The sequence below is a fragment of the Schistocerca piceifrons genome, chromosome 2 (assembly GCF_021461385.2).
Source record: "Schistocerca piceifrons isolate TAMUIC-IGC-003096 chromosome 2, iqSchPice1.1, whole genome shotgun sequence".
Lineage (NCBI taxonomy): Eukaryota > Metazoa > Arthropoda > Insecta > Orthoptera > Acrididae > Schistocerca > Schistocerca piceifrons.
In genome coordinates this window covers 478,071,171-478,092,721 of record NC_060139.1, presented here as the reverse complement: position 1 = coordinate 478,092,721, position 21,551 = coordinate 478,071,171, and the positions used below count along the sequence as shown (strand labels likewise).

The window sequence follows — 21,551 nt, the reverse complement described above, 5'->3', positions numbered from 1 at the left end:
CATAAACAAATAATATTGTGTGCTTTTATTTTATTTAATATATATGCAATAATTGTTTTTGTAGGGCAGAACACTCCAAGAAGTACAGTTAGCAGATCATTTGACTCTGGTGTTGGTACATTCACACAAGGAGGCCGTACCCAGCAAAGACCATCACATGGAGATAACAGGCCACCTTCGCAACAACAAGATAATCCACCTTCTAATTTTAGTCAGTCCTTTCAAAGAAACAATAGGACAGTTGGTTCAACAAGTGGCTGGGCTACAGGAAATGCAGTGAGTGCAACAGTCTCTGCAAGAAACCCCAGAGGTGTTAATAGCGGATCAACTTTTGTGAGTTTAGACAGAGACAACAGTCAGTCTAGAAACAATGAAAATCCTAGAAGAAATGTGAACTGGGGTGGACAGTCTTTTGTCAATCCAGCAACCAGAAATGACAATAGAAGCAGAAGTGACAGTGGTGATAATGCAGTTATGTGTGGTTGCTCTGTCAATGCTATATTGCTTACAGTGCGGAAAGAAGGGCCTAATACAGGTAAAGAGTGATTTAGAATGTGGTTTTTGTAAAAATAGTGGATACAAATTAAATAAAACTAGACATTTCTTTGAAAAGAAGTGAGGAAGAGTGTAATCTTTCGATTATTATTTCTTCCCTGTTTACATATTTCAAACGATGGAAAATCCAAGAAGGAATGTAACAATATTATGAAAAGGAAAGTTGCTATTCACCATATAGCAGAGATGCTGAGTTGCAGATAGCCACAACAAAAAGACTGTTCTAGTGTGGCTGCAGGTGCCTTAGACTGCACTCGTGTGTGTGAGTTGCGATTGTGTGTGTATGTGTGTGTGTGTGTGTGTGTGTGTGTGTGTGTGTGTCTGTTGTCTATTTTTGATGAAGTCCTTACAGCCCAAAAGCTTTAATTGGAACAGTCTTTTTGTTGTGTCTATCATGACTCAGCATCTCTGCTGTCTGGTGAGTAGCAACTTTCCTTTTCATAATACTGTTTACTTGTTTGTTGTAAGGTTTTCTTTGTCTTTCTTCATGTAAAGCAGTCACTCATTTGATTTATTTTTATCAGGACGCCAGTTCTATAAATGTGGAAACCCAGCACAACAGTGCAACTTCTTCGTTTGGGCAGATGAGGCTCCTGCAGAGATGCCTGAGGAGCGTAATGTGAATTCACCCATGTGGCAACCAAATCAGAATTTCACAGGTAAATCATTGTCATTTAAATGTTTTGTTCGAACATTTTCCTTTTCAAAAATTTGTAAAATTATGAAGTCATTTAGAAAATTCCTGGGTCTCTCTCTATCTATCTATCTTTCTTTCTCTCTCCTCCCTCTCTCCCTCCCTCCCCTTCTCCCTCCCCACCCCCCACCCTTCCCTCACTCTCCCCACCCCTCCATCACTCTCCCCCTCCCTCTCCCCCCTCCCTCTCTCCCTCCCTCTCCACCTCCCTCTCCCTCCCCCTCTCCATCCATCTACATTTTTGTGACTGACTACAGTGTGCCATCCCTGCGGATTGACTGACGTGGGGAGTTATGTTGGACGGAGTGAGACAAAGGAATTAAGGAGTGGGGAGCAGGAGGGAGTATTAAGGAATGGTGACTAGTAGCTGGGAGGGAGAGGAAGCAGATGCACATGATGTGAGTGTGTCACTGGCTCTAGTGAACTAGCCTCTGCCCCACACCCACCTCCACCCCTACCTCAGGACTTACTTTGCACCAACGCCCCCTTCCTCGCACCCCCCTCCCCCCTCTCTCCCCCTACAACCCACTCTTCTATGTCCTCATGCTCTGTGCACAACTCGCCCTGCCTGTGGCCAGAACATGGTTCTACATACCTATCCAATGGGTTCTCCGTACCTATCCAATGCATCTACTGCCTCTCCCTCCCAGCTGTCAGCCACCCTTCCCTTACCGTATCTCCCACTCCCCACCTCATAAAATGACTGTCTGAAAGTTAGCAAAATTCTCAGTCTTGTTTATGTGTCTTTCAGTGGCATAGCACTTCTACTACGTGGTAGGTTGTTACCTGGATTCCTTAAATTACTTCCTTTTGCTTGGTCAATTGAACTTCACTTTAAGAGAACAAGTAAACATTCTTGTTTTACTCTTGCAGTGGTAGTCATCTGTGTAACTAAAAAGTGCTTTATAATCAACCTTTTTCTTGGATATTATAAGCAGTAACTTCTTATAATCCAGGTCCAGAGCCTCTATAAAAACTTTAAATGATGTCATTTTTACCTTTGGCTGTTTTTATTGTGCTATTGAAGTTTTGATTTTGTGTGCTGCTGTCAAGCACCTACAAACATAATGCTATGCAACAGAAAAACATGACTGCAAGGAATTGTTATTTTTAACATATTCTGTGCTGTAACAATTGATATAATTGTATAAGCCTGTGAATATTAGCATATTGCAGACTTTGTTGTACGTACTGTTATTTTGTATTATTTTTTCCTGGTTTGTTGTGTTATATGCTTGTAGACGTGTGACTCTGGCACATAAGTGGACATTACAATAGCATGATAAAATCAGTTACAAGGAGAAGTGGAAAATGATGTCATTTTAAAAAAGTTTAGAGCTAGCATCCAAGACACTCAAAAATGTTGTGAAAGGCTTATAATAAGGAGACTTTCTAACAAGATGATGATTGGTGGTACAAATGATCATGTGAAAAATAACAAATGGTGAATGATATGACATTAATTATGCAACATCCACTAACACTTGCACAAAAGTTTGCTCATTCAGAATCTTTCACTCGGTATTAGGGCAAGAAGAAAATTTCTCAGCCTAGTATTTTAGCGTGCTCCACTAAGCTATTCTGTATACTAGAACCTCGATTATCTGACCTTATATTAACTGACTCCTCGTGTTATCCAACAAAGTGTCTGACCACTTATTTGTGCTCCATGTTGAAACAATTTTTCTGCTGTCACAACATGTGTTCCTCGGAGTCACGTTGCATATCCTCTTGCATGCTCAGTTGACAGATTGCTGTACTGCTGAGGTATTTGCTTTGCTGTACTCTTTAATGTGCTGTTTACTCTGTGTGCTTTTATGCTTTTTTTCTGTATTACATTTAATTTTAAAGTTGCCTTGTAATGTTATACAGTGTATTAAGTTGTAATTAAGAAGTATAAGAGATTCTTAAAGACTAAAAATGCCTAAAAATCGAAGAAGAAATATGTTGTGTGCACAGGCGAACAGAAGCTAAGTGTTCTGCAAGGACTTGACATAGGTGAGTCAGTTACTAAATTAGCCTATGAAGTAGGTACTGGAGTGACAACAGGTAAATACTGGGAAAAGTACAAAAAATATCTTGAAGCATTTTCATTAACAGTAAATGGTTAAAATGCTTTAAAAACTAGAAAAGTATTGAAAAAACTGAAACTTGAGCTCTTGGATGACACTGTGTCAGTTCGATTTTGTCAGGAAAGATGTAAGGGGACTCCACTTTTTGTCCCTATTATAAAAGAAAAAGTTTTTATTTTTAACTTCAACAAGGTGACATAAAAACTATGTTTTTGCCCTGCCCCTCCTCCAATGCCACTGACTTCAATGGATCAAGTTGTTATTGTGGTTAAAACAATGTTACAGGAGGAAATATGTGAGTGCTTTGTTAGAGAAAACAGAAGAGTGTTATGATTTTTTGAAGCAATGAAATGCCCCAACGTAAAAATGCAGTTTACACAGTTATTCTGGATTGATGAGAACTTAAGAAAACCAGTCTACAAAAATCATGGAAGGACTTTTTTCCTAGCCTAACCAAGAGCAAGAGCTTCCAGAAACCAATAAATCTGAAAATGCAGGCTTAATCAGCATGTGCAAACTCTTCAGAACGATAACCAGCCTGTTGATGTAAGGGAATGGCTAGCAGGAGGTGATGATGCTGCTGTTACCAGTGAAGAAGTTGAAGATGATAAGTTCATCAATCTTCTTTTGCAACAGTGTAGTATTGAACAAAAGGAGTCAGATGATGAAGACAAGCAAGAAGAGCATAAGATCAGCCACTTTGAAGCAAAGGATGCATTCGAGACTGCCCTCAAATATTTGGTACAACAGCCAACTGCTACAGCTGTAGACGTATGTGGACAAAAAAGTGGTGTGATGCAGCTGGAAAGTTAAGGATTAAGAAATTTGGAGGGGGGGAGAGATAAAAACTACACTTTTTAAAACAGGTTTTCAGCATCTAAAACTTTCTGTTTTCCTTTCTCTTTATTAGAAACGTTTTATTTTTTTTTTACCTCATTTTGATTTATTACATTGTTTTGAGCTCTGTAAATTATTTTTATCATTCTTCTCTAATTATCCAGCAATTTTAGCAGTCTGACCACACTTTGGTTTCCAAAGTGATGTTTAATTGAGGTTATACTGTATTATAATTCAGTTTCATTAGTTAAAGAAGTAGCCATAGTAGCAACACACTGTAGACTGCTTTTAAATTAAATAAAAATAATAATAAGGCAAGGCCAAAGACCTCTCAAACTTAAAACCCTACAAATTAGTATATCTCATTAACGCACTTCGAAAGATTCCAGAGTGCTTGTAATGTGAAAGACTTCAGGTGCACAGAGGTCTTGTGGGTCTTAGCCCACACCAGATTTGATTCAGGCAGAACAAATCAGTTGAGGACACGTTACATAAGCATTGTGGATAATAGAAACATCACACCAAAAGTACATAATTGCAATATTTATCTATATAGCAGATGCATTTGCTAATCTGTGGATACCCACTGCCTTTTACAGTAGGTTCCTTGACTACTGTAAGGACTGGATGATTGAGTGGCGTGCAGGCAACTGCAAGATGGTAAAGAAAAATCACCAGGCAATGCCCACATGAATCAATCTGCAGGCCCACCTTCTGGGGCCTAGCAATAGAACCTCTATTAAATTTGAGGCAGATGACAGCACCAGTGGAATCATTGTTTATGCAAATAGCTAGTGGTATCATTGACAACACCGGGAGTGCCCCTCCCACTCTCCAGACCATACCCAGTGGTGAATGACTGGTGATGACATAGCAGTCGGTCACTAGGTCTTCAGAGTCTGACCTCAGGATTTCCTTTTCCTTTTTTGTACATTACAACACCACAAATACTCTTGGCAACAGTGGGAGCAGTCACTGTGGTTTTGGGAATGTACCCAACAGACTTCACCGTCCACAAGCTGCTTAATACTCAATGAAGAAAATAAATGCAATAGCAGAACAACACATCTACAACAAACACAATCTAAAAGCTTGGCAAAAAAAAATTTGGCAACAAAAATGGGACAATAGAGAGAAGAGCCAAAAAGCCTATGACTTCTTCTGTGATATCAGGGACTGAATGAGAATTAAGCATACTCACCCCAGTCACTTCTTGGCTGACTTCTTAACTGGCTACGTCCTGTACCCTGTGCACCATCTTCATGTGTATATTTGTCAGGAGGGCAAATGTGCAAGTGAGAGGGGGGAGGGCCAGGGGAGGTTCCCCTAATGCGTCGCCTTACACTGCAGACAATTTATACAGGGTAAACAATTAAAATACACATGATGGCATCAAATAAACACTATGTGATCTTGACAAACAGGTCAAGCCGAGCCACACAGCTGACACAGTATCGGCCTACTTTTAATGACTGTCTGAAAACGCCATATAAAAAAACTATGCCATAAATCAACTGTGTAGGAAAAGACAGATTGCTGCTTGCTGTCTGCAATTTAACATGTCTTCTTTACAGTAAGTAGCAGTCTGTCTTCCTAAAATGCTGATATTCCTACCTGGAGTTTCCGTTGTTTGATTGTGCCATAAATCAGTTCGACTCTTGACTTTTGTCATCATGCAGCATATATCAACATGACATAAACAAAAGAACTCAGTGATGCCAATGTCAGGCGAAGCTATTTTCTCCTTTTTTTTCCTTCTGCTCCACTCACATATAACAAATATTCGTGTATCAACATTACTGTTTGTGGTGTAGCAATATGATTAGGAAGCTGTAAGATTCATCTTAGTGGCCCAGTGCCCTGCAGAATGCCTTCCCACATGAGAAAGTTGCCATTGGTTGTCCATGTGCTCGCACATTGCAGGCCTAGTCATATGCTTTAACACTTTGCAGTTCCTTTTAAATCACACACCTACCTGTGAATTGTTAATTAATAAGGTCATTTCCTTTGTACTAGTCACTATGAAATTTTGTGTAGGCTTTCAAAATAATAATAATAATAATAATAATAATAATGAACTCCTGTACATTTCTGTTCTATACCCGAAATCATATTGAAGATATTCAAAATAACGTGAATTCTAAATTTTATAACTTTCCATTAAAAGCATCATCCTGACACATTAATATATTTTTATAAATGTAATAATTAAACACATTGGTACTAAATAGTTAATTAAACAGTGTTTTGTTCAAAACCGTATAAGGTAGGCAATGTTTTCAGTTTTCAGACAGCACTTATTATTCTCAGTTGTTTGGCATTATCATTTTCATTTTTATCAGAGTGACTGGGGGGGGGGGGGGGATGATTGCAACGTGTATCTGATGTAAAAATCTTGAAATTTGTTAATAATTAATGATGAATTAGTGTGTGAATCACATTAAGTAATTTTATGATAAAGTAAGTGAATTAAATTAAGTAATTTTATTGTAAAGCAGCCAGTTTAAGGTTCTACAAACAAAATCATTACTTCTGCACTTTAAGACAAGTAAAGATAGTGTTGTGAATTTATTTGCCTTTTGAAAAATACAAAGTTGGGAAATAATTTAATTAAATTTGGAGTTCAGGATTGGTCAAGGAGGAAAATTTTCTTTATTTATTATGCAGTTCAGGCTACTGGCATCATCAGATATCTGCAATTAAGATTAGAGGAACCTAAAGAGTGGCAGACATTTGTTACACAACAAGCTACAAAAATAAAAAGTTAAAAAAAATTTTTTAAAGGGATATTCACAAAAAATTTTAGAACTTGCAGAACAAAGTTCAGTGTCAGTACTGAAATCTATATCTAACTGGGGAATCAACTAACATTTTGCTATAACTTATATCTTTGTACAACTGTTAGTTGATGCCCTGATTAGGCATAGATTTTAATACTGACTCTGAACCTTGTTCTCTGCAAGTTCTAAGAGAAGTTTTTAAAAGCTTTTTATTTAATTTATTTTATCTTTTCATCTTTTGTAGCTTGCTTTTGTATAACAAACACCTGTTGCTCTTTATATCCTTAATTGCAGATATCTGATGATAGCAGTAACAAAACAGTATAATAAAGAAAAGTATTCTCGGTGGTTTTATCCACAAAATATTCACAGTGATCACGGTCTCAGGAAATTCATTTCCTTCATTAATAAAAAACCCTTTAAGACCAACAATCTGTGAGAGTGATTTATTTTCTTCATAGTATACCCACTTCATGTTCATACTAAACATGGAAAATGCATGGTCAGACAATGAGATTTTAGTGTTGCAACCATCAAACAAGATCATTTGGTACTGGATTTTTATGTATTTTTTTTTTGTACATGGGGTTGTTTGTCATTTAAAGTACGAGGATTTAACAGTTGATATCAGTAGTCTAGAAAATGCTTCCACAAAATTTATCCACTGTAGTTTGTGTCCTTGCTAAGATATTTGTTACATAAAGTTTACTGTAAAAGAGTTTGTGCCAGTACAGCATTTGAACTGATGCATTTCCTTACTTTCTTATTCTTACATATTTCACAGGTCCTGGCAGAGAGACTGAAAATTCAGGAGACACTGAAGTGTGCTGTAACTGTGGACAGTCTGCTGTAATGTATGTTTCTTTTTATTTATTTTACATTGCTAAATAATGTGATTTATACCACCCACACATTATTGATATTGCTAAGTAATGTTATTTATGCCCCACACATTAATAAAATATTGCAGTCGCCATAATATTTCAGTGTAACTGTAAGAAAATACTAGTTTTTAATGGCAAATTCAGCAATGTTTCCACTACTCATTTTGAGCAGTTACCACATTACAACCATTTTCTTGTTTTTGTCTTGTGCTATCTGAATGTAGACTTTCCTGTGTCATATGTTTCACTGACGATCTGCAAATAAAATAAAATAAAATAATGGAAGGTAAAATGAAAATAGTAAATTTATCTACATTAGATTAAGTAAGGTTGATACTGCATGTTTGATTAAGCAAATTAAATAATAGTTAGATGAATGAAAAATGCTGAATCTACCGACTGTGAACATTTATTCAATGGTCCTGATTTGACAGAGTTTTCCCTGTTGAATTATCTTTATTATAAGTCTTTATTTAACTTTGTGAGAACTTAATTCGTCATAGAATGCAGAGTAAATTCTTAAATTGTGTTCATCTCCATTTCCCTCTATCCAAAATCAGCCCAGGTTGAGACAGTCTTGTTACTTCTCCATCAATCCCTGTCTTTTCCACCAATATTCTTCTGTAATTGTTTTGTTCCAGTCCAGATTCCTTCTTCTTATTCTGGTCGTGATCTACTCAATCCATCTTGCTGTGGGTCTCTGCTCAAACTTGACCTCCATAATTTGTTTTGGTATTCTTCCATTTTCCATTCTCTTTACAAGTCCAAACCATTTCAGCGTATGCTTCTCAATTCTGTCATTCAACTTTTCTACCCCAATTGCCTTGCTTACATAATCATTTCTCACACTGCCTCTCCTTGTTTTCCCAAACATGTCTCTTAGTAATTTCATTTCTTTAGCCTAAATTCTACTCTTTTCTCTTCTTTTCATTGTCCAGGTCTCCTATACATATGTCATTATGGGTGCAAAGTACATCTTTTACAGCACTTCCTTTCACTTCATTGGTACCTCCCTCCCCTTGACTAAGCCCCACACACACTGGTAAAATGCAATGCCCTGTTGAACTATTTTGTGTTTGAATTCTGCGTTACCTCACTTACTAAATATTTGAAGTTCTCCACAATTTCAATTTCCAGCACTTTAATATTAATTTGTCTTTTTCCTTCTCTGTATTCTCTAGTTATTGCGATAGTCTTGCTTTTCTCCATGCTGCATTTTGTGTCATATTTGTCTATTTTTCATGTAATATGGCCAGTTGTTTTTGTGCATCTTTAATGTTAGTTGTCCACAACACAGAAATTTTGGCAAATAGCAAAATTTCGTCTTCCTTCCTCTATAAGCTTGTGTTGTTTATTTTTTTCACATTTTTGCCCAGCACTATTATAAATAATAATGGTGAAACCACTCTTCCTAGTCTCAGCCCCTTAACATACTTAATCCAATCAGTTCTTCCAACTATACTCGTGGCCATGTCAAAAGCCATACTGCACCTCTTCAAACTGACCCTCCACTTTAGTTATCACTGTTGTATTCACCATTCTGAACTGTGTATTATTATTCTCTTTCTCCTTTATTTGGGCATACATTTCTGTGTCCATATGCACCTTAGCAATCTATATAACAATTGTAGCCCAGTAGGTCCAACTGCCTTCATTATTCTTCTAACTGGTAGTTCCACTCCAAAAATTGTAATATGTTTCTCTTCTTTCAAGTATAGGTTGCCACTGTAAATCCATTCTCTTCTTATCACTATTTTTCAAATTTAGTTGTTTGTCAACATATTCTCTTCCTCTTATCCTTATCTCCTCTGGTTATGTTATGAGCTCTCCACTCCCTCCTTTCACCAGCTTTGTGTAAGTTCTTTCATTCATCTTACTTCAAGTAGTCAGTGTAGCAGTCTTTTACCCGAACAACACTCTTTTCCTTCTTTTTGTGTCTGTTCCATTCTTGCTTCCATTTTTTAACTGCTTCCTTCAACTGCTCATTTCACCATGGTGTCTCTTTATCCTTTGTCCAGACATTCTGGAGTTCCCTGCAAAGCTTACAAGTGCACTCTTTGAACTTATCCCATTCAGTGCTTGAGATTTCAAGCTTAAGTATTTCCTAGAACTTTTCCTATATCTTCTTTTCTTTTAGTCTTCATGCTTTTATTTTCTTCTCTCTAACTGCCTTCATTCTTCACATTTTACCCATCCACATCTTTACTATCACTTCTTGATAGTCTCTATCAAAAGCTTCTCCTGGGAGTGCAGTTACATCCATTAACTGTCCACAGTTTTGCTTTTCCACCAGGTAGTAGTCAACTTTATCTTTTCTTCGTGAATCAAGTATTACCCATAATCAAACCATTTCTTTCAAAAAATCAGCCAGTTACTCCCCTTCATCATTCTTTTCCCCATACCCATAGAAACCAATTACCTCTTCCTTCCCTATACTTTCATTTCACACATGGGCATTTATGTCAGCCATCACTGTCATTTCTACACCTGTAATTCTATTGTAAAAATCTTTCTAGGAATTCCCTATGTTGTCCTCTTTATTTTTTGTATGTGATGTTTATACACGGATGATGTCCTTCACTCCATTACTTTCCCTCAGTCATATCTTCATTACCCTGTTGCTTTTGTTTTCCACTACTCCCACAGAAGAGTTGGTTTTACTATTACATCTGCTCCATTTTAACCTGTTATCCGCTCCTCCAATAAAGTGATTACCTTTTCCCTTTTCCCCTCCTCCCTCTTCTCTTCCACTTGACTTCCCTAAACCTCAACATTCTCCTTCTCCATGAAATCACTCAGCTCTTCTGGCTTCACAGTCAGGATCATTACTAGCCGAAAAAATATGTACTCGCATTTCGAAGAGGAGTGAAGAAAAAAGTGTAAGTGACAAACAAACGGAGATTAAGAAGTGCTTTAGACGAGTTCCAAGCTGTGCCATCGGCCAAACGCAAATTATGAAGTGGTTTAAACCGATTAGGCAAGATACAATCAATCAAGTTGTCAGCCAAACGAAAATTACGAAATGGTTTAAACCGAAGAAGGCAGATGTGGATGAAGCAAAACTTATACAAGCTCCAGAAGTTAACTCACCTGCTGATTGCCACCAGTGAACAGACGCCACACACAAGAAAGATACAGAAAAATTTTTAGGGTAAGTGCTGTATTAGAAATGCCATTAGATAAAGAATCAGAAACCATTTCAACTAAAGTTACTAAGTACCCAGATTTTGCTGTACTACACCATAACGTTCAGTCACTCACAAATAAAATTTCCATGTTGGAAGCACTACTCCAGTATGCACTAAACATAGACGTAATTTGCATTATTGAACATTGGCTACGAAATGACAAAGTAAAATTAACCTCAATCTTAGGATATAGATTAGCAAGTCATTTTAGCTGAGAGTTTTCCAAACATGGTGGCTCTGCTATCTTTGTGAAAGAACAAATCAAGTTCTGTGATGTCAGTAAAAGTTATATTGACTCAATTGAAAAAGACTTTGAACTTTCCATTACCAAACTGCCAGAGCTTAATTTCGTAGTTATTAACATATATAGAGCACCAAGTGGAAACCTGTCAGTCTTCATGAATAAACTAGAGGTTCTGCTGAACAAGATCAGTACACTAAATATGAAGATAGTGCTTTGTGGGGATTTCAATATTGATTTTTCAAAAGACAGCAGCGGCAGAGATGCTTTGATAAATATGACCAACACATTCAATATGATCCCCACAATACACTGTCCAACAAGATTAACAGAATGCACAAATTCCATTATTGACCAAATATTCATCTCAGAAACAACTTACAGATTCACAAGCAGAGTACTGAGCATGGGTTATAGTGATCATGAGGCACAGCTGCTGTGTATAGAAATGCCAACAAGTAGTAGCAGTTCCGGAAAAGTAGTTGAAAAAAGAACCTTTCCTGAAGATAACATTAGAATTTTTAATCTCTTACAGGCGAAGGAGAACTGGGAAAGCATCGCGACTCAGAACAATGTTGATAGCATGTACATGAGTTTTCAGAGCATCTTTCTTCACTATTTTAATGTAGCATTTCCAAAAGTAGTAGAAACAGTAAAACCTAACAATAATAAGCAATGGGTAACTAAAGGCATAAAAATTTCCAGTGAGAGAAACAGATTTCTGCAGTACTCTTGTAAGAAATATAGAGTAACCCAAGAAATCGCAGATTATTCAAAAGCCTACAAAAGAATCTATGGTAGAGTAGTCAAAGAGGCAAAAATTATGTGGAATGACAATTTGATAAGAAACTCATCTAACAAAATGAGATCCACGTGGAGAGTTATAAAGAAAGAAACTTGTAGTTCAGTGCCAAAGAAAAAGAATGTATCATTAACACTAGAAGGCTCAAAAGTCACAGACCCAAATTCAGTTGTGGAAAAATTCAATGAAAACTTCACCTCACTAGCTGAAGACCTCATTCAAGTACACCATCAAGGACCAGTCCCAAGTTTCTCCAGCAAGTCAGTGACCTTCAATGCTTCTATGTGTGTGTATGAAACAAACCCCAATGAAATTGTAAGTAAAATTAAATCATTAAGCAATAAAATGTCAAGTGGTCTTGATGAATTACCTGATTTCATATTAAAAGCATGTGCTCACCACATAGCAAACCCCTTGGCAAAAATTTTCAACCTCTCTTTAAAATCTGGTGTATTCCCAGATATTTTTAAAATAGTAAAAGTTTCACCACTGCTAAAAAAAGGTTCTTCTGAAAAAATATCAAACTACCGACCTGTGTCACAGTTAAGTTCCTTCTCAAAAATTCTAGAAAAACTCTTCTGTGACAGGCTTTTAAGTTTCATAAATAAATATGCACCTCCTACAGTACAACCACATGGTTTTAGAAAGTCTAAATCTACACATACAGCAATTTCCGAATTCTTAGACTGCATTTTAAAATCCCTTGATCAACATAAATTAGCTGCAGGTATTTTTCTAGTTATATCAAAAGCCTTCGATGTCCTGGACCATTACATTCTGCTCGAAAAATTAGAAAGACGAGGAGTAAGATGTGTAGCACATAGCTGGTTGTGTTCATATCTAAAACACCGCAGGCAGAAGGTATCATTCAGTATGAATTCAACAAAATGAATAAAACAAGAAACAACCTCTTTCTTTCTAGGGAATTATCAATAAAATATGGTGTACCACAGGGCTCAATCTTAGGTCCACTACTCTTCTTGATTTATGTGGACGACTTAGTTGAATATATGAATCCTACAAAAACTATCCTGTTTGCCGATGACACCAGCATATTGCTCACTGGATCCAGTCCAGAAAATTTGCGGTCCACAGCAGAAAGTTCTATGAAAAGACTTTCTGAGCGGTTCACAAAAAACAAACTCATTGTAAATACTGAAAAAACTGTGTGTGTCGATTTTCATTTAATTCCTCAAACTAATCAAATGTCTATTCAAGCCCAATTAAAAAATGATCCCCTAGAACATGTAAGTGTCACAAAATTCTTGGGTCTTTGGGTTCAGCAAGACTTCAAGTGGGACACACATATAAATAACTTGTGTAGAAAACTATCATCTGTGTGCTATGGCCTAAGAATTTTAAAGGCTACAACAAGCAAAACAACAGTACTGCAGGCATACTATGCACAGTTCCACTCACTAATCCGATATGGGATAATTTTCTGGGGATACTCAACTCACAGTGTAAAGGTTTTTAGAATGCAAAAAAGAGCTTTAAGAATAATTTGTGGCCTTAAAAAGATGGAGTCCTGTAAATCCCATTTTACTGAGCTTGGTGTTCTAAATGTTCCAAGTTTATTAATTTTTGAAACTATCTTGTTCAGTAGGGACTACCTCCTGAAAACAGGCAAACTGCTACAGAACAAAAGTGTACAGAACTACAGTACCAGAAGGGAATCAAATATACATCAAAAATATCACAGAACAACCACCTATCAGAGCATAATTAACATTGGTGTAATACTACACAATAAGATACCAGAGGAAATAAAAAATACTACTCATCCAATATTTAAAGCTAAACTAAAGGCATTTCTAATAAAGCACTGTTTCTATTCTGTCAGAGAATTTCTGAATAAGTAACAAAATTAATTGTAGTAGGTACCTAATTTTAATTGCTAATACTATGTATTATTGTAACTTATCTCTGACCTGTCCAATATCAATTGTACAATTTGTGCTATATGATAAAACTGGACCAATAAAAAATCAAATCAAATCAAATGTTAATGATGCCCACTTTAGATGCATCAGAAATAGTTGTCCTCTTCTCAAAGTTCCTCCAGCACCCCCTGAACAGAACTACAGGTCACCTGCAAGGTATCCCCTGACCTGTTTTGGTGCTGGTTTAAAGTTACAGTCCATATATAGGCTATTATTACAATGAGGTTGCCAATCTCCAAGGCATTTTGGAGCTACTGCCAGCATAAGTTTAGGGTGCTCCTCAATTGGAGAAGAGGCGCCCTTTGCAGCCACTCCTCCAGAGTGTATATGTTAGAGGTAATGGGATACAAAACCTGTTATTTCAGTTTCTCCACCATTCTTAGATAATAGCTAATAAACAATCAGTTTGGCTCATTTAAAAAGATCTGTGTAGAGTGATTCATACTTGTACATAATTAAGGAAGTTGTGGAAAAGTTAAATTTTTTTCAACTTCTTTCTGTATTCTGTTGCAAAAGTTCACAGTTCATTCACATAATGTTCGTAGTAAAATAAGATTAAATTTATAGCATATAAAGAGAATTATTTTGATAAATTGTAACAATTTCATGGTATCTTTTAAATATTGGGAATCTGCTTGACAAAATCATACTGCTATGACAGTGCGTACTGTCTCTGTTCATGTTCTGCTGTAGCTGGCGTTGAAATGCTACATAACAATCTTTTCCCTGATATCAGGGAAATAATATGGCAATCAGACTTCCTTTTATCATGGTGTTACACAGGGTACAATACGATCATCATTATTGTAAATATGAAATTATTGGCTAAAGAGGAAGTGCACATCCCTCTGTGGTCAATGGACACGCAGTTGGCTTTTCCAAACATCTACTGTTTCTTAAAACTGTGAACAAAAACTGTCTGTTGCTAAGTAACAGGCTTGCAGCAAGAGACGGCCGGAAAGCACTTTCTACGCACGAGCTGTGTGAGAATTGTTATGTTATAGTGACATCAGAATATAGAGATTCATCAATAACTGTTTACATTCCTCTCACTCCTGGGAGACCTGGGAGATGCTAACGAGAGGAGTCTAAAGTACACTTCAAATTGAGCACAATAAATCCAACATCAACACCAAAATGTGATTCTCAGTGTGTCAAAAGAATTAGAGCCCAATTTAAATTAGTAAAAAAATGTCTCACCATTAATTTTACAGTTGATATGACAGAGTTATGTAATCAGAAAATATGATCAAAACTAGTGTAATGGTTCAGGGCTGACACACTTTGCTAGCCACAGTTCTGTAATGATATTCACAGGCACTTATCTCACACTCTGCCCTGGCTCAGTGAGTCAATTCCAGGAAAGGTTTACCTCCTAGCTGCTTGTTATCAGAAATCATTTTTAAAGAAAGTTTGGAAGGGAGTAAAAACGTGTAGAACTAAGATTTTATTTTGCTGTAGGAAATAAAGGCATTGATTTGAAAAATATATCATCAACAACAAGGGCACGATGAACCATGCTACACTTCTTTGCACAGTTAAATCACTCCTTTGAATTTTAATGTGTACTGAACTAATGAAGCTTTAAACAGATAGCCATCATTCCCCTCAAGAGTGGCATCTGAGAAGCATCACCTCAGATGACACCATTGTTAAACACTAGTAACTTCAGCTGGAGTCTGTGAGAATCGTGTGGTGTGGCTGTGACTGCTTGTGCTGCAGCAGACCTACTGTGGTGATATTCTTCTGGACTCTCCCACACCTGCTCCTTATCTCGTCCCAAAACTCACCAGTGGCTGCAATGGTATTTCACATCTCCACTCCACTAAGAAATGTTCCAATTGGCTGTTTATACACACTTCTATATTTCTTCAACAGTTTAATTCCTTGCATGGTTCACATTTGTGTGAAGTTTAAGTATATTAATTTTTTATGTAATTGTATTATTACAGTCATATATATCTTCATTCATCAGCTGTTTAAATGTCGGGAAAAAATTCAAAAGTTAAAAATTTTAAATTTGCCTCCTGACATCTCCAACCGGTCAAATGAGGCTCTCCCCACTATTTTGTCATGTTGTGGCTAAAGTTCTAATATGTCCATCTTAACACATAAGTAAGCTATGATTCTCAATATAAAGTAATTGAAATTTTGAAAACTTTTCTACCCATTTCAGACAGAAACATTATGAAATATTGGTAGTTGCATAAGTACAGAGTGGGAAAAATAAAATTGGCATGGAAAATATGCATGACTGACATGGAATTGAACCTTGTTATTGAATAGGAGAAATTGTTAATGTCACTGATCAACAAGCTCTCTCACGGCTTCTGCAGGAAGGTTTAGCAACCTAACTCTTCTCACCCACAGGGGGAAACAAAAGGTTTAGCAACCTAACTCTTCTCACCCACAAGGGGAAACATATGTAATTAGAACTCCTTTCTGTGGCGGAGGGTGATAGTGATGGTTGTTCTAGCTGGATGACTCAACGTAAATACTGTTTTGTATCAGTTGACCAACCATCAACTGCAATTAATTGTCATTTAAGTCAGAATACTTCTTTTAATAATTGTAGTTCAACATATTCAGCAATTTTTTTTTCTGTCTTTTGAAAACACATCACTTTTAGTTACATTTCTGTTCTAATGGACTGGAAAAAGATTCAAGGGGCCAGATTTGGTGAGTAGGATGGGCAAAACCCATTTTCATTTTGTTTTTACCCAAAAAACTTTGTCACTTAACACTATCAGGCCGAAAGTGTTCTTGTGGTGTAGGATACAATCCACAATGCCGGTTGTTTTCCCACAGTGCTTCGTTCAGTTGTTTTTGCACTAGAACGTAGTAATGCTCTTGAACTGTCGTATCTGGGGCAACAAATTGATGGTGGACTATCATCACACACACACACACACACACACACACACACACACACACACACACACAAACCACCGTTTTCATGTTACTACTCTCTAGTTTTGTTTTGTTTTGTTGTGGTAATGAAACAATCTTTCACTGGCCCGATTGTGTCTTGATTTTTGGGTCATAACCCCAGCACTGTCTTTTATCACTGATTTTTTACTTGAACTTAATGTTAGTGCATTATCAAATAGTGTTAAAATACTCTCAGCTAATTTAGTACAGTATGTAAGTAGAGGCACCTAAGAGAAACTATTCCTACTGTCCCTTTACTTGCAGGAAATGATTTCTAGTTACAATGGGTCACTCCTTATACAAGAACAAAGTGAAAAGTCTTAGCCTGTCAAAGATGATAGATGAATCTTAATGAAATTTTGTGTAATGTTTGTACATGTCGTGCAGTAAGTTATGTACAGTTTCAACCTGATGTGTAGAAGTTTTGTGTTATGCATTGTTTAATGGTTTTATTGTTTAAATGGATTAACCGAAATACTGTACAATCGTAAAATTCATTGTGCTGGCTTGCTTATTACCAATGGCAATTCAAGCCCGGTGAATGTTCGTAAGGGGTTTCCTCTTTAATTTTCAATTGTTAAGAAATGGATAGATCAAGTGAAAGTATTGCTGAACCTCAGCTCCAGATGAGAACACTGAGAAAGCGCATACCAAGGTACTGACTTGACGAATAGCTGACACAAAAGCCACATCAGAAGAAAAAAAATGTGGTGTGTTTATTCGAAGAATGTCCATCTCCATAGCTGAGCGGTCAGCACGGAGAATGTCGGGGTTCGGGTTCGATTCCCAGCAGGGTCGGAGATTTTTCCCCACTTGGGGGACTAGGTATTGTGTTATCCTCATCATCATTGCATCCACATTGACACACGAGTCACGAAACTGGCATCAACTAAGAAAACTTGCATCATACGATTGGTCTACCCAGTGCTCATCATCATCAATTGAAGAATTTACAATATGAAATCTTTTTTAAAATGGGTGATATATTTGATGAATGCTGACAAAAAAAGTTGATTTCACCTGCTGGAAAGGTTATGGTCAGTACTTTCTGGTAACAAAAAGGATTTTTTTAAGGCTTGGGCTTTAAAAAGAAAGAAAAAAAATAATAATATGAATATTGAAAGTTGCCTTGGTAAAGGGAAAACTTAGGGATTTGAAGTATGAATTGCTGGAACATTCACTCTGTTCACTAGATTTTGCATCCTCTGACATCCAGCTATTCTCACAACTGATGAACTGATTTAGCTGGAAAATGTATGAATTCTGTTAAGAGCTTATGGCAGCAGTAGATAGGTGTTTTTAAGCCCTTCCAGGATGTTAATTTCAAGATGCAATGTAGTATCAACAAAAATTTTGATTGAAAGTGCATTAATCCTAAAAGGGGACCTTATCAAAAATAAGGTGCAATGTTGACAATAATAGCACAATCTTTCATTACCGGGCTGAGATTTTTCACCCTCATCACCACTGCCACCACATTGCAGTCCTCCCCTCCCCTCCACCTCCATCCCCCGCCTCTAGTTACGATATTGCACTGATGGTACTCATTTAAACAATCCAAGATATGTATGAGTGATGTTTCCATGTACAAAATTTTCATAACTTGTATATGACATTACTTCTCTCCAAATAATCTCATGCTACACTGTTCTCTCTTGATGTCTCAGGTAACCTAAAAATTAGGTGTCCTCCCTTTGTGTATCATAATTTCAAGTGGAATCAACTTTGTTATTATTTATTTATTTACACATCAAATTCCATAGGTCCAAATTAAGGAGCAAATCTCCAAGGTCATGGAACGTGTCAGTACATGAAATTACAACATAGAAATAATAACAGATAAAAATAAATGTTCATGAACCTGAAAAAAGTCAGTCCATAAGTTTAAGTAAACACTATCAGCAATACAATAAGAATCAGCTTAATTTTTCAAGGAACTCCTCGACAGAATAGAAGGAGTGACCCATGAGGAAAGTCTTCAGTTTTGATTTGAAAGCGCATGGATTACTGCTAAGATTTTTGAATTCGAGTGGCAGCTTGTTGAAAATGGATGCAGCAGTATACTGCACACCTTTTTGCACAAGAATTTAGGAAGTCTGATCCAAATGCAGGTTTGATTTCTGCTCAGTATTAACCAAGTGAAAGCTGCTTTTTATTGGGAATAAACTAATATTGGTAACAAGAAACGACAATAAGGAATATACATATTGAGTGGCCAGACTCGTGAACAGGGGTCAACAAGAGGTTCGTGAACTCACACCACTTATTGCTCTAATCGCCTGTTTCTGAGCCAAAAATATCCTTTTAGAATGGGAAGAGTTACCCCAAAATATAATACCATACAACATAAGCAAATGAAAATAAGCAAAGTAGACTAATTTTCGTGTCGAACAATCACTTACTTCTGATACCGTTCGAATAGTAAAAATGGCAGTATTAAGTCTCTGAACAAGATCCTGAATGTGGACTTTCCACAACAGCTTACTGTCTATCTGAACACCTAGAAATTTGAACTGTTCCGTTTCACTAATCATATGCCCGTTCTGTGAAATTAAAACATCAGGTTTTGTTGAATTGTGTGTTAGAAACTGTAAAAACTGAGTCTTACTGTGATTTAGCATTAGTTTATTTTCTACAAGCCATGAACTTAAGTCATGTACTGCATTATTTGAAACCAAGTCAATGTTGCACACAACATCCTTTACTACCAGGCTAGTGTCATCAGCAAACAGAAATATTTTAGAGTTACACGTAATACTAGAGGGCATATCATTTATATAAATAAGGAACAGGAGTGGCCCCAACACTGATCCCTGGGGTGCCCCCCACTTGACAATACCCCACTCAGACCCCACATCACAGCCATTATCAACATTGTGAATAATGATCTTTTGCTGCCTGTTGCTAAAGTAAGAGGTGAACCAATTGTGAGCTACTCCCTGTATTCTGTAATGGTCCAACTTCTGGAGCAATATTTTGTGATCAACACAATCAAATGCCTTAGTTAAATCAAAAAATATGCCAAGCATTTGAAACCTTTTGTTTAGCCCATCCAGTACCTCACAGAGAAAAGAGAATATAGCATTTTCAGTTGTGAAACGACTTCTAAAGCTGAACTGTACATTATGGCATAGAAATAGGTCTAAAATTATCTACGTTATCCCTTTCTCCCTCTTTATAAAGGATAGAGAGCACGGTTTTTCTTTCCATGTTTCTTGCTAAGAAAGTTACTGAATAACTTGTTTGATTGTTGCAGTATTTATGTTGAAATAAACATATCTGAATTTCTTCATGCAGTTTTTCAAATCTTCCGCAGGCGAACTGTTCAAAAAGATACACCAAACAAGGGCCGCCAATTTTACTGTTGCCCAAAACCACCAAATGAACGCTGCAACTTCTTCCAGTGGGTTGATGAGCCAAATACAGCCAGAGGGGGCACTAGTAATAATGACTGGGGTAGTAGAGGAAGTAAATGGAATGGAAATAATAGTGGGGCATCCACAAGTTGGCAAACTAATGCAGGTATGTTTTTACCATAAATTTTGCTGCAGTAAAGCAGTGTGAATAGGTTTTGTGCTAAGTAAGCTTTCATTTTTATGTTTATATTGAAGCATCTCTGAGCTGATACCATTATATAACAATTAAGTCATTACAAATAAAGCATTGTTAGTAGATCCTTGGTAAGTATCCCTATTAATTTTTTATTTGTTTAAAGGGCAGGTTGTTGATTATTTCAAGTTATAATATTATATGTTAAATTTTTTTTTATTATAGAAGTAGCATGTTGATGTTTTACTGATAGCCAATTGATGTGCTCTATATAAGCAATGTGTATTTCAGTCCCTTTGGGCTTTTCTGCATAAAACACTCATTAGAAAATACTGCACTTTTATAATGGACGGTATATGAGAGATGCCTTGGAAGTATGAAATCAGTAGAATTAGGGGGTGCACATAAAAGTTAAAAAAATACTTAAAAATAAGCTTGTCCCGAGAATGTGATGTGTCAAAAAGAACTGTTTTATTTGGCAATCAAGCAACATAGCGATGGGCCATTGACAGCAATGTATCAGTCGGAACCTCCTACGTAACAACACTGTTGATTCCTTGTTTAGTTTTGATCTAGCAAGTTGAAATTTTTGCATGGAAGTGGGGAAATCATTTGTAGAAACATTTTAACTCTTGAAATTAACTTGTGGAAATAATACTTTGTGTCCAATGCAGTGTTAGGAACAGTTCTCCCAATTCATTTGTCAGGCAAAGATGAACCATTCCAAAAATCGGTTATCTTGCCAATACCAGTCATTGTCTGTTGCAGAGCAGGATTTGCATAAACACACACACACACACACACACACACACACACACACACACACACACACACACACACACACACAGATCATATAGAGTGAACACAGTTGTAGCAAGACAACTTGGGGTTCTGTCATCATGATGACATGCCTTTCCAGTCAGCTTCCTCAGTGTGTGTTTTTTGTGCTAAAAACAAGAGACTATCTTCCAGCCACCCTTTTCCGCAGGCATCGTTTATTTTCTTGTTTCCATAATTACAGTCTGTGCTGAGTGTGTCCCATTTTGAAGGTATTAATGACCTGAAGGAGAGTTTC

At 36.8% G+C, this 21,551-nt stretch overlaps 1 protein-coding gene across 1 annotated transcript in view; it reads left to right on the top strand.

The window, feature by feature from the left end:
- LOC124776834 (DNA topoisomerase 3-alpha) overlaps positions 1 to 21,551 on the top strand; it is a 177,952-nt gene that overhangs the window by 130,516 nt on the left and 25,885 nt on the right. Inside the window, exons 14-17 of the mRNA XM_047252000.1 lie at positions 65 to 535; positions 1,080 to 1,214; positions 7,723 to 7,792; positions 20,244 to 20,449. Coding sequence (XP_047107956.1) covers positions 65 to 535; positions 1,080 to 1,214; positions 7,723 to 7,792; positions 20,244 to 20,449 — 882 coding nt within the window. The remainder of the gene's footprint in view (positions 1 to 64; positions 536 to 1,079; positions 1,215 to 7,722; positions 7,793 to 20,243; positions 20,450 to 21,551) is intronic.